Source organism: Physella acuta, unplaced genomic scaffold, assembly GCF_028476545.2.
Source record: "Physella acuta isolate Inbredline_101_S28 unplaced genomic scaffold, ASM2847654v3 ptg001099l, whole genome shotgun sequence".
NCBI classification, from domain to species: domain Eukaryota; kingdom Metazoa; phylum Mollusca; class Gastropoda; family Physidae; genus Physella; species Physella acuta.
In genome coordinates this window covers 63,968-77,482 of record NW_026732616.1, presented here as the reverse complement: position 1 = coordinate 77,482, position 13,515 = coordinate 63,968, and the positions used below count along the sequence as shown (strand labels likewise).

The 13,515-nt window shown below is 30.4% G+C and overlaps 1 protein-coding gene across 1 annotated transcript; it reads left to right on the top strand.

Annotated features, from left to right (window-relative positions):
* Positions 1 to 197: 197 nt before the first annotated feature.
* LOC131955745 (DNA replication ATP-dependent helicase/nuclease DNA2) lies at positions 198 to 13,310 on the top strand. Its single transcript, XM_059319983.1, has 31 exons — positions 198 to 257; positions 1,245 to 1,293; positions 1,550 to 1,588; positions 1,698 to 3,622; positions 3,823 to 3,891; positions 4,024 to 4,098; positions 4,305 to 4,463; positions 4,710 to 4,734; positions 4,830 to 4,978; positions 5,360 to 5,467; positions 5,798 to 5,854; positions 6,019 to 6,078; positions 6,204 to 6,285; positions 6,400 to 6,517; positions 7,173 to 7,344; positions 7,641 to 7,817; positions 7,964 to 8,083; positions 8,615 to 8,758; positions 9,111 to 9,236; positions 9,405 to 9,484; positions 9,583 to 9,684; positions 9,853 to 9,968; positions 10,122 to 10,256; positions 10,436 to 10,629; positions 11,013 to 11,099; positions 11,314 to 11,419; positions 11,609 to 11,683; positions 11,870 to 11,959; positions 12,469 to 12,651; positions 12,799 to 12,945; positions 13,166 to 13,310. The coding sequence occupies exons 2-31, from the start codon at positions 1,258 to 1,260 to the stop codon at positions 13,187 to 13,189; spliced, it is 4,980 nt and encodes a 1,659-aa protein (XP_059175966.1). The 5' UTR covers positions 198 to 257; positions 1,245 to 1,257; the 3' UTR covers positions 13,190 to 13,310.
* Positions 13,311 to 13,515: the final 205 nt, after the last annotated feature.

Sequence of the window (13,515 nt, the reverse complement as noted above, 5' to 3'; positions counted from 1 at the left end):
ATTTAATATGATGCATTATGTAAAACACAAAGATCCCAGTCTAGACCTATATTTTAATAATATGTTAAAAATAAACTCACACTAATTATAAAATGGGATATGGATATTCTATTATTTTCAATAATTTAGTAATTTGGTCACCTGGCTGATCTTAGGTTTACCCTGATTTAGCCTAATAATCGAAAAAGCTTTCTGGACATAATCGCGCGAACTATAATTGTATACTAACAGTAACGACACATCACATTCTCAGTCATGTTATTAGAATATTAGTTATTACTTTAACTACCAGATTATCATAATTATTAATTAAAATAGTTCATTAACATTTTAAGAATGCTCTTAACTTGTCTTTAACAAAGGGGGTTAGGGTGTAAACAAAGAATTTCTGGCTTTAGTGTCAGCTATAGTTTAAATCATAAATTTATATTTATTTTGTTTTCACTTCTTACTTCTTTGATCTTTCTAATTCTAATTATTAATTAATAAATTATTCTAAGAGTGAAGACTTAGTGGTAGTATTTCTTAGTCTTGTCTTAGTCACTCTTAGTCCTTAGAGTCTTAGTAGACAGTCTTAGTACTAGTTAGTAGTAGACTAGATATCTAGATAAGTGAAAACAAAATAAATAAAAAAAGTATCCGGGGCGTGATGACTGCCAACATTCTCATTGTCCATTGACATTCATCATTCTGTTGATGAATATCTTTTTTTCATTAGTCTCCTTGGGGCTCTTTAAAAAAAAAAAATTAGGCCCTAATTGGCAAATTGCCGACTAATTACTAATTAGCCTATCACAAATTAATTATATAAATATATTAAAATTTGTCAGTATAGAATAGATCTACTTTTCTACTAATAACTAGATCTAGTATATAAGTCTAGTATATACTATATACTGAAAAAATAGTATATTAGGCCTATACTTTATACTATATTTATATAGGGCCTACTAGGCCTAGAATCTATAACTATATTAAATTAATATATACCAACTAGGCTATTTCTACTATAGCCCTTCCCCTTATTATTATATTATAGGCCCATAAAAGTATAGGCATAGGCCTAATAATAATTATTTATCCAAAGTGTAAGGACATCATTATTCACACACAATTTCTAGAATTGTCCACTCAAGCTTTAAATAGCTTCATTGAACACTGAAAAAAAACTTTTATTTGGATAAGTTGATGCTACTAAAGTATGTGTAGTATTATCATTTAATCACTTTTATTTTTATTCACAGTACAACACTTAAAATGGTAAAGTCACTGAAGAAAAAAGAGAAGCCAAAGGTGTAGTAAATACAAATAACCTTTGTTGTCACAATAGTATTAAGTCAATGCCTATTAGCTTTATTATAGTAGGGATCTGATGTGTTTACCAAATGATTAGATTGAGTATAGTCTATAGCAAAGTAACTTTGTTGAACAATAAAGTTGTAATCATTAATCTGTTGTGATCAAGCTTTGACATGAAATATTTCCTGCTTCTTTAATTATCTACATATGCCTAGGGATTCTAATATTTGTATTTTAAAAATTATTTCAGGTTGATGAGAAGCAGACTAAAATTTCTTTTTTCTTTGAGGTTGGTTTTTTATGCTTAAAACAAGCAAAAAATGTTTTGACAATTGTCCTTTTAAAAATCATAGCTATTAATGAAAATGTTTTCAATATTTAATTTTTTTTCTTCTTAGAATAAACCTGCTAAGACTTGTGACAGTAAGCTGTTTACAAATGTTTCTTCATTGCCTGAAAAAAAACCAACTAAAGCATCATTGTCAAATAAATGTGCAGATAGACTAAATCAAGGAGGCTCTCACGGAAAACATTCTGTAAAAAGCCACGTAGAGGATAATAGTTTGGTCATTAATATTGATGATGAAGACAGTGATCTCAATTCAGAAAACTCTAATGATATCAAAGATAAAATGTTATTGACTGAGGATACCCATGCTTCTAATCACTCATCTACTTTGCAAAGCTCATCTAATAAAAGCATTACATCAATCACAGCAACAGAAAAAATTGACATTCTCAGTGGAGAATCTTTTCAAACTCCAACAAAAGCTAATCCATTAAAAGCAAGGCCATATTCTGAAGTTGAAAGTAGTCCAGATATTATTTGTGAAACTCCAGATGCAGAAAGAGTTATGAAAGATGCTTCATTTAGAAACAAAAAAAAGAATGCTTACACCAGAAGTTTTCTTAGTTCCCCTGATTTGGTTAGTGTCCAACCAGGGCTAAAGCCAGCTCATTTAAGAACTCTTGTGGGGAAAAAGTGTAGGAAAATTCAAGGCGCTGTTAGTATCAGCTTTAACAAAGTCAGCCCTAACAAAACAAATGAACCACTCTCTAGTTGTTGTAATGAAACTTACAACACGACAACAAACGCATGTGTTGCTGAAGCTGTTAGTAATAATAGTAGCACATTTCAAACTGGCGCAATTTGTGACACTGGTAAACAGAACAATTTTAGCATTCCAGAAACTCAGGTGCTTTTTGATGACAGTTTTACTGCTTCACAGAGTTTCATAGGGGTAGAAATGGTTGGGGATAAACAGAAACAAGAAAGTAATTTTCAGCCGTTTAAGTTTGAATGTAATACAGATGAGTCTGATACTTCTAAAACCAAACCAGTGGAGAACAAAGATGGGGGTAGATTCAAGTCAAAGCTGATAAATGCTTTGGAAAGTGCAGATTCCAAGGAAGAGGAAATTGCTGAAAGTAAATGGTTGAATGAAAGGTTGCTAAAACATTTTACCAATGATATGTTCAGTTGTGCTAGCAAAAGTGAGGAAACAAATAAAAAGTCAGATACAACACCAGTAAAAATTTACCCTGGCTCAAAGTTAACTATCAAAAGACAAGCAAAGACTGGATTGTCTCCATGCTCGAAGCGCCTACCATTAGCCGGCGTTAACAATGTCTTGAATTCGCCTGAGACCTCAGCAGCTGATCTTGTACATAAAGCCAAGAAATCTTTATACCTTGATGGGGACAAAGTCGTGTCAGAAACATTTGAAACTAAAGACAAATGTAGCAAATTCACTAAACAAAGAGCCTATGCATTTGGTTATAAAGAAAAAAATGACTCGACCAGTAGTGCAAAATCTGTCACACTTGCCGATGATGACTTGTTAGCTGATTTATTGTGCAAGCTGGACCCGCCTGTTCAGCAGTCTGAGACAAAAACTACAAAACCCATACCAGTCAACCACAGGTCAAACAGGACTGCTGATTTAGAAAACAGACCCAAACCTATATTCAACAAAAAAATGCTTTCTGGTAATGCTAGTAAACCCATGCAATGTGAAGATGAAATGTTGAATAAATTATTTGGAAAAGAAATAGATGAAGAAATTATAGAGAATGAAGATTTTGATTTCACAACAAAAGACAATCCATCTTTACCTCAGGAAAATAGCTTAACAACCAGAGATAAAATGTCTGTTGGTGATGGGAATTCTGGTGAACCTATTGTGATTGAAGACTCAGAGGAGGTATTAGAGATTATTGAAGACTTGACAGACAGTCGATTAACAGAAGTATTGTCTTCTTCCATGTGTATCAAAATGTCTGACAGCTTTGGAGAAGAACTGAACAAGGAGATGCATAAGGAGTAAGTCCCATTTTATTAAATTTATTTATTAATTTAAATTACTTTTATCTCAACATTTTTATCAATATTGTATAGACTGTTGTTTTTTTTTTAATAGACTATTTAGTATAACTTCGCATATTTTCTTCTTTCATAAGTAATAAAAATAATGAGTCAACTCAAAGCTAAAGTTTTCTTCAATGTTAAAACGTTTTTTTTAGATCTGTGAAGGAATTCAAGTTCATTGATTTGTGGCAAAGATTCACAATTTTAGATGTTGTTTGGAATGGGTACTTTATTTTTTTAACCTTGAACATTTAATTTAACTAGGTGTGAAATTATTAGTGTCTGATGTTATAATTATCTATTCATCTTTTAATCATTTAATCCAGTTAGTGGTAATTATTGCATACTTGTTACAGTAACAGTGAGCTTCATTTGATACTACTGTCTTCAAAAAATGGGCAACAATCCAAATGCATTTTGAAAGGTTTTTGGTAAGTCCACCAAAAGAAGTGCTCATTTTCTTTATAATTTTTAAGCCTTGGAATTATACAAATACTTTTAACCTTAAATGAAAGGAATTTATTCTATTTATTATTTTAGGGTAAATGAAATACTTTTTTTTAGTAGCTTTTGTAATTATCTAAATAAATGACTTACATTTTTTTAAAATTGCCCCCCTTTGAAAATCCCCCTTCAGGTTGGATGTACATGTAACTAAAACAGATATTGTGAACATCATAGGAGAATTTAACAGTGGCACTTGTGTTATTGATGATAAAAATGGCCTCCTTATTGTAAATCCTGATGTTCTCTTATCTGGTACACTTGTCGTATCATCTGTATTTTGTGCAAGGAAGTAAGTTTTTTAATTCCTCTTGTGTTCGATATTTTGTCTTTATATGTTTTGTCGTTGAATCAATTAGTTAATTGGAATTTCTGTCTCTGCTCAAAGGTAAAAAAGCAGATAATTATTTTCTCAAATCAGCAAAACAAGAGTTTAAGTAGAATGTAAGGTGGGTGAAGTTTAACATGAATTTATTCATTTTCTTAGTTTGTGATAAAAAGTATTTCATGTTATTCAGATCAAACTTTTTTTTTCCAGATCTGTTTTAAATGAGAAATTTAAGGTCAGTATTTACAATTTTTTTACTGCACTTTAAATATTATTTTTTTCATCTCTTTCTGAATACTTATATTTTTTAAAAAATTCTTCCATACCTAGGGGATTGACAAGGGAAACATACAGATGCTCTATGGCAGTATTATACATAGCCTTTTTCAAAGAATAATGAAAGAGAGAATAAGAACTGATGTAGATGTCCTTGAACTTGCTAAATCTCTACTGATGTCAAACAAATTTTTGCATGAAATGTAAGTCAGAAAATGTGTTGGTTATTGGCTTAATATCCCTTTGATTTTCAGCCCATATGTGCATGCTTGTTTTTTAGATGCCATGCAACTAACAGTGGTGGTTGCTTTATATTTACATATACTCACTTAGGGTGTAGTAAAGTGTTGGGCTGCTAGCTCTCGAGTTCGTAATTTGGTTTGGACTTTTGGACTAGACCAGGAACTGAACTTCAGACATTTGCATTTGTAGTCATGTGCTCAACCACCAAACCACACCATTCCATAAAAAGGGTTTAAGCTACAATTGTTAAATTTAAAAGATCGTGAAATAAATAGACTATATTTTTTTAAATATATTTTCTGGCTTAACATAAGGTTTAGTGATAACTTTTTTCTCATTAGGTATGACAACAATGTTGAAGAAAAGGTAGTTCTAGAAGAAATCAAGAACTACATTCCTTCCATTTTTGATTGGTTGAAGAAACACACTCTGTGGTCTGGGGGAAAGAAGTAAGAAAATGTTTGTGTATTTACATTTTTAAAAATTGTCTTTAATATACATGGTATTAGAATTTTTCTCTTTTCATTTTGGTTCTAGCCTCATCATGTGTCTTTTTTGTGTGCATAATTTGTTTTTAAAATATAGTTGGCCGGACACAGGAGTTGTTTTTTATTTATGGCTAGGGAATATAAAACAGAATTAGATTATCACTCACTTAATAGACCAAAAAGTGTACTTTATAACAATAAATTCATATACAATGACTGTAAATTGTAACCATCTTAAATTGCTACTCAAAATCATCATTATAACATAATCCATGTTTTTAAAAAATATAGGTCAGATGTTATTGTTACAGAAATCCATGACATAGAAGAAAATATATGGTCGCCCAGGTAGTTTTGTAACATGTAAAAAAAAAATTAAATTATGAATATATTAGATGAAGTAATTTTTCTTTTCTTTATATATTATATTAAGAAAGTTAAGAGATAAGCCTACATTTTTTAATAATTATTTTTCTTTTGTTTAAACCCCTCAACAACAATTTACGTTCCAGGTTTGGAATTAAAGGCAAAATTGACATGACAGTGAAAGTAAAGGTGAAATTTAAAATTTGGTTTTCTGTTGTTAATATCTTCATTGATTTTAAATTTCAGATTATTGTGAAAATATTATGTGTTGTTATTTTAAAAAATAGATGAACTTATTTTTATTCTATTCAAAATAGCTCAAAAAGTCAAGTTTTAAAAATGAACAAGTTAAAGTTGTCCCCCTTGAACTGAAAACTGGAAAAGCCAGCTTTTCAGCTGAACACAAAGGACAGGTAAAATAATATCAATTGATCTGGACTAGTAAAAATTAGCTGCAAAATAAAAAAGCAAACAATATGTATGGTATACGAATTTTGCTTTGACTAGGTTTTAATATTTTGAATCAGGTGACTCTTTATTCGATGATGTACTCGGACCGCAGAGAAGACCCAGAGGAAGGATTATTGCTGTATCTCAAAACTGGACAGATGGAAAGTGTTCCCGCAAAACCAGAAAGTAAAAGTGGTGGGTTTCTTGTTTTCATTTCAAACAATAACTTAATCCATTCAGATAAATGTAAACATTAATTAATGATTTTTTAATTCTTAAATATATTTATTTCTTATTAATGAAACAGCAGAGCTTTAGAACATAAAAATAAAAAAGCCTGACCACAGTGATTTAATGTTGTTAGAAAACATGTAAAAAGTTTCCCCCAGTAGTCTCCTCTGTAAAATTACATGACATTCTCATTTTCAAATGTATCATGGTTGTCAAAAGAATGTTTTTTAAAGCACATTAAGGTGTAATTTAGAGAGCGACATGGTTGAATGGTAGAGCTTTTAGCTACTACCTGAAAGTAATGAGGCTGTAGTCTGTAGGATGTCCCTGAGTTCACTTAACTGTGAGGGGTACCTGAATCATGTTAGAGAAACAAAGGCGGCACGGAATAGTGCTTAACACCCAATCCATCATATGCTGCGGTCATTGAAATAGATGAACTCTACTTCGTCTGTTCTATGTGTCTTGAGCGCAAATAGAAGTTGATAATGGTGTAAGTTTGCATTCGAGAACTGTCTAAAATCCCATTCATTTTATATTTGGATTCATTAATTTAATAAGTCTGTATATAAATATAATTTGTTTTTCTCAAAAAATATAAAGATTGTGCCTTTTACAGGTCTTATTCAGTTAAGAAACCAGATGGTGCATTACCTTACTCAACAAGTACAGCAGACTAACTCTCCAGAAAATGAGGTTCAGTTTAGTCTTGGTCAGATGCCAGAACCAATCAACAGACAAAAAGTCTGTTGTAATTGTCCTCACTTACTCAACTGCAGCATTTACCAGAGGTAAAAAGTTTTTATCTAAAAAAAATATCTAAAATACCTTTTTTTTTTAATCTAGGGGATTTACGCCAAGTGAAAGTGAAGAAAGATTGGGGGAAAAAAATTGTTTATCTAAGAAGTCTGAAACCAGAATAAAAATATTACATAGCTAGATTTTTATAATTGTATACTGTCAGCTATCAATTAATCTAAATAATTGTTTAAAATTTAAACAATATTGAAGATAATTGCATTCCATCAAAAGATTATTTAGTTACCAAGAATGTGTTTTTGTAACTTTTTAGTTTGTAACTCATTAGGTCAGTGGAGAGCCGAAGCTTACCTGTTGATCATGCTATGACCACACTTGTCCCAGAAACCTTAGCCCACCTCACACAAGAAGACCTGGACTACTTCAAATTTTGGATCCTGTGTTTAGACATGGAGTCAACCAAGAAAGATCTTAGAAAAATTTGGTCAATGTCAAGCATTGAAAGGTTCAGTAACCTACACATGTTTCTAATCACATGAAATGTTACAATTCTTTTATTCTTAGTTTGAATAAATACACACATTTATTTATCTAAGTTGTAGGTTTTAATGTTTACTTTTGGGTCATGATCTGTAATATTTTTTCCAACAGAGAAAAGGCAGGAGACTGTTTGAGCAATTTAATTATCTCACATTCTGAGCTGGGTATTGCAGAGTCACAAAGTTTTAATGAAGGGAAAGGATGTTCTCTTACTTTCAAGAGAGATAATAGGTACTGTACAGTGTTACATTTATTGAATGTAACTGTAAATATAGATAGTCTTTTCACAAAATGGTTTATATTTGGAGATTATTTTATAATAAAATCTTTTGACATTCTGCTCAAGTAGTATACAGTTACTAAATGCTACGGTGGATGTTAGTGTACTTTTGAAGATTTAATACAAAAATGACTTGGCAAAAATAAGTAGAAAATCGCCTAGGTTCTTACCTCATTGAAGTGCAATAAAGCTGAACATAACAGGCACAACTGACTACTCCCTATTAATACATAACATTTGAATGGAAGGAAATAAAAACAATATCTGTTTCTTCTTGCTTGGATGATCTTTTGCATAATCATTGGTGGACAGTGTTTGCGGTAATAAGCCATAGTGTAGCCTGTTGTATTTTCAACTTACCAATGTTTTTAAGACAAAACAAAACATGGGTCTTAATAAAACATTCCATAACAAAAAAATCTGTTATGAAGTTTGTGATTTCTGATTTTTTTATTCTCTCATTGTTAAATTTTCTCATGTAGTGCCTCAGGTCCACCACTCAATACAGTAGGTTTGAATACAGGAGAGATGGTTGTGATAAGCTCTGAAGATGGTCGGTTCATTGCTCTGGCTACTGGGTTCATTCGCAAGGTGTCCCAGTGTCTAGTGGAAGTTATTGTCGACAGGTAAAAATGTATACAATTGAAACAAGCCTTTCAAATTCTAAGCCCTTGTTTCGAAAGAATGGACTGATCCCAAAATTTTATATAATCTTTATTTATTGCTAAGTGTCTTTTTGAAAAAAAAAATTAAAAACATGACTGTTTTGTAAAAAAATAAATAATTTAATTTAGATAAACTAGCCCATTGTTGAGTTTGCTAGAAAACATCTTGGTTAACTGCTATATGGCACTTATTTATGGTAAAAAAAAACATGGTTATAGTCACATATATCTATTAAAAGCGGTGGTTCCATCAATTGAATAGATATTAGATACACCATTCCTTGTTAAAATTGTATTTGTGGGTTTTTTTTAGGGACTACCTGCATGACACAACCTCTTTTGCTGATATAAAATTTAGACTGGATAGAAATGACAGTTTCAGTGCCGCAGAATATTTGTATACAAACCTTTCTAAACTCATGGAACCTTCACCCAGATCGTAAGTCATATTTTTTTTTTTTTTTTCAAAGTAGTATTTCATCTATTTTTTTAAATCTTTAGTTCTCTTTATCAGTTTTGTGTGTGGTGTTTACTTTTGGAAAAAAATCATTTTTCTAGTGTTGGCATGCAATGTAATCAGGTTTTTTTTTTTTTCGTTTTTGTTTAGAAAAAGATTAAGAGAGCTAATTATTATGAAGAGCAAACCTCAATTTGATCTCAAAATTTCAAAGTCTTGGGTTGAGAAAGGTAAGTGTTGACATTTTAACCATTGATTTCTTGTTACATTTATTTTTTAACTGAATAAACTGTTTACTTAACTGTCATGAAAATTATATTTTCTGTAGTCAAGCCAGTTTTCAAGAAATTAAACAAACCACAGAAGGCTGCCATATTGAAAGTACTGATGGCCAAAGATTACATTTTAATTAAAGGTTTTCCTGGAACAGGTTAGAGAACATGTTTTAACCAGTAGCATTGACCTCAATTTTGTTTTCAGGTAAAATTTTAAAAACATTTTTTATTTCTGTAGGTGTTTTTTTTTTTTTTTTTGTTCCATACATAAGTAAGTTAAAAAAAAGAAGTTCCATACATGACATTATAAAATTTTTGTACAGGAAAAACCTCAACAATTGTTGCTTTGGTAAAAATTTTACAACAACTTGGGCTCTCTGTACTCCTCACCAGCTACACACATTCCGCTGTAGATAACATTTTAATGAAGTTGAAAGAGGTAAGACATTTCATGTGCTGTCTCATCTTACAGATTTTTATCAGTAATTTAAACAAAACGAAAAAAGTGTACTTTCAATATTTTTTTTAACAGTACTGATTATTTAATACTTATTTTATTGTGTTCAAGGTAGTACTTGTTGCTTATTTTTAGGATGATGTACGATTTTTGAGATTGGGACGAAGAGGCCGCATCCATCCTTCTATATTACCTCACTGTGCAGAAATTTTAACATCCGACCCTAGTATCAACTCTGTGCAGAAGTTAAAAGAATTTTATGATTCATTTGTGAGCTAATTTTTTGTTTAATTTATAAAACACTTAATTTTTAAAATAATTTATCTAATTTTATAAGGATAAAATAAAATTTGGATTGTTAATTTTACAAATATCATTGTTGAATTCTTTTTAAAAAAATTATTTTTGGATCAGTAGAACATGATTCCATCTGCCCCTCTCACCCACAGGATATAGTCGCAACAAGTTGTTTGGGCATTAATCACGCAATCTTCAAGCAAAGAAGTTTTGATGTTTGTATAGTGGACGAGGCATCTCAGGTGCTTCAGCCTGCTTGTCTTGGTCCACTCTACCACTGTAAGAAGTTTGTTTTGGTGGGAGATCCCAAACAGTTGCCACCTGTAGTAAAGAGTAAAGATGCAAGGTTCTTATCTGCATTCAATCATTATAATATATCATTTAAAACAGACTGTTTACTGATTTTCAATAGACTGTTTATATAATATTTAACTTAACATACAAAGATGTTAAATTATTTTTATCTTCACTGCATTTAGTCATAATATATCGTTTCATACAGATTCTTTACTGATTTCCAAATAGCCTATTCATAACAAACTTAGTTTTAATTAATTCAACATTATCAAACTCTTATTTTCAGTCATTGTGGTAAATCATTTTTCAGAGAAAGCTTTCTGATACAACACAGCTTTAATTTTCTAAAAATCGTGACACAAAATATTAGCTCAATTAAATGATGTATAAATCATTGTAAACACATAATCTATTTCTTTGATTTGTCTACAGACAACTGGGCATGGATGAGAGCATGTTTGCCAGACTGGATGGCTGTGGGGCCACATACAACTTATGCCTACAATACAGAATGAACAGGTGGGGTTTTTAATTTTGAATGAGGGCGGCCATTTTAAAATTATTCAATACATGTGTAGAGTTTTGTCTCATATTAAATTATTTTTTACTGAGGTTAGAAATTCTTTTTTAACTATATGGGTGCTTTTTGTGAGAAAAAGATATGCCAATTGAATTTAACTGCATCAAATAATTAAAAAAAAAGATTACTCATTAAATTAAAAAAAAAATACAGATGCATTATGGAAGCAAGTAACAAGCTAGTTTATCAAGGACAGCTGCAGTGTGGGAATGAAATTGTATCAGAACAGTGTATACAGCTTGACTTAAATTCTATTCAGGTAAATATTTAATACATCAAACACAAAAACCTGGTTTGTTTACATTAACTTTTTCAAGTATCACATTCAGGGTAATTAATTAACAGTAATTAATTAAATAATTAACATCATACAAGTATTTGGATTCGATTTTTACCATGTATATTTAAATTGCATAATGAGATGTTTATTTTGTTTGAAATTCTCTAGTCCTGCCCATCTTGGGTGAAGGAAGTGTTAGATCCAAAGTTAGAGAGATCTGTAGTTTTTCTGGATGTTACTTCAGTAAGTATAATAATTGTTGAAATTCAAAGATAGTGTAAAATTTTAATACATTTTACTAAAAATACATTATTGGATTAGAATATGTTTAAAAGTAAATATTTAATTATTATTATAAAGTATGAAAATTCTTCAACATTTTTTTAGCTGTGGGCATTATCTATTTTTCACTTCTATGATGTATTTTAGAATGAATCGCAGGAGTTTTCTGATGGTAAAGGATTTGTAAACACTTTTGAAGCAGACTTGGTGTTGTCTCTTTTACAAAATCTTTCACAGGTAAGTGCGAACAATAAGAGTTCTAAAATATTTCATGATGTATTGATTTTCTTTGTGTGTATACTTTGAATTTCAAACTGTAAGATTGCTAAATCTAATGTTAAGGTACGAGAAATCCAAATGACATTCATATATCAATTGAATAGAAGACAAACGCAGGAAGTCCACTTTTTTGTGAAATCAATGTACATTTTTACATATATTGTCACTAAGACGAGCTTCCAGAGCACACATGTGCAATATAAAAATACTAGAGAACAAATATTTTAGAAAGATTGAAACATAATTTTTATACTGTTTTAATATGGAATGAGATTTAAAAACTCAATTTTTTGTTTGTTTGTCTGCTATGCAATTGATTAATGACCCATGCAGAAAATAGAGTTAGTTTAATATTATTAATTTTAGTAAGGGCCCCTTCTTTAGGATCAAACCCAATAACATGTCACTTATTAATAGTAAAGAATGACACCTTACCTGTTGATTTAAAACTACTCTTTTTGAAACAGGCTAGTGTAAAGTTGGACTCTGTTGGAGTGATATCTCCATACAGGTCACAGGTCAACCTATTGCAGTTTAAAGTTCAGACAGACCCACAATTAATGGATGCTGAAGTGAATACTGTGGATCAGTACCAAGGCCGAGATAAAAGTGTTATTATTGTTTCATTTGTCCGTACTCAGACCGAAAATGTGAGTCCTTAAGTTAAAACTATAAGATTTTTATCGCAAGTATTATCAACTTGTTTCACTAAAGTATTTTTAATAAAAAATTTATGTATGTGACCTTTTTAAAAAAAAAAACAACTCACAACTTCTTTATATTGAAATATTTTCTAGGCTGGTGAACTTTTAAAAGACGTTCGTCGACTCAATGTTGCTATAACTCGAGCTAAGCACAAGCTAATTCTGATTGGCTCAGCAAAAACATTGAAAACATATGATCATCTGTTGGTTCTGCTGACATGGTTGGAAGAACAAAATAATGTATCCTTTCATCAAAATTTTTTTTATTAAGTCGTTAAAATAGAAAATCTACTCAGAAAACAGAAAGTTGTATCGTTTTTGTGTTCCTGTATAAGATTTCGTACAAACTATCAATAAAAAATACAAACATTAAATATCAAATTTTTGCTGACATGTTTTTAAATTTTCTGTCTCTTTGATCATTAAAACTCAAGTTTTTTTACTTAACCAAAAAAAACAGATTATAAAATATCAAAGCCAGTAAAACAGGCAAGAAAGTTCAGTTTGTATCAAGAAGGTAGTTTTGGGCTCTGAATGTCTGCAAGTAGATACTATTCTCATATTATTGCAACATATATTAGCCGAATGTGTTCAAAGAGATGATTTGAAGCTGTCGTATTTTGTTAACCTGAAGCTTCATTTTTCTTTTACTTTAATTATAATTTTATTTTACTTTGTCTTTGTAATTTCAGATATTTTCTGAAATCTGTAGATAATGTATTTAAATATTGAAAATAAAATTTTAAGTAAATTGTGTAAATAATTCCACCCATTTCTAATTTATAATAATTATTGCTGCAGTATTTAATT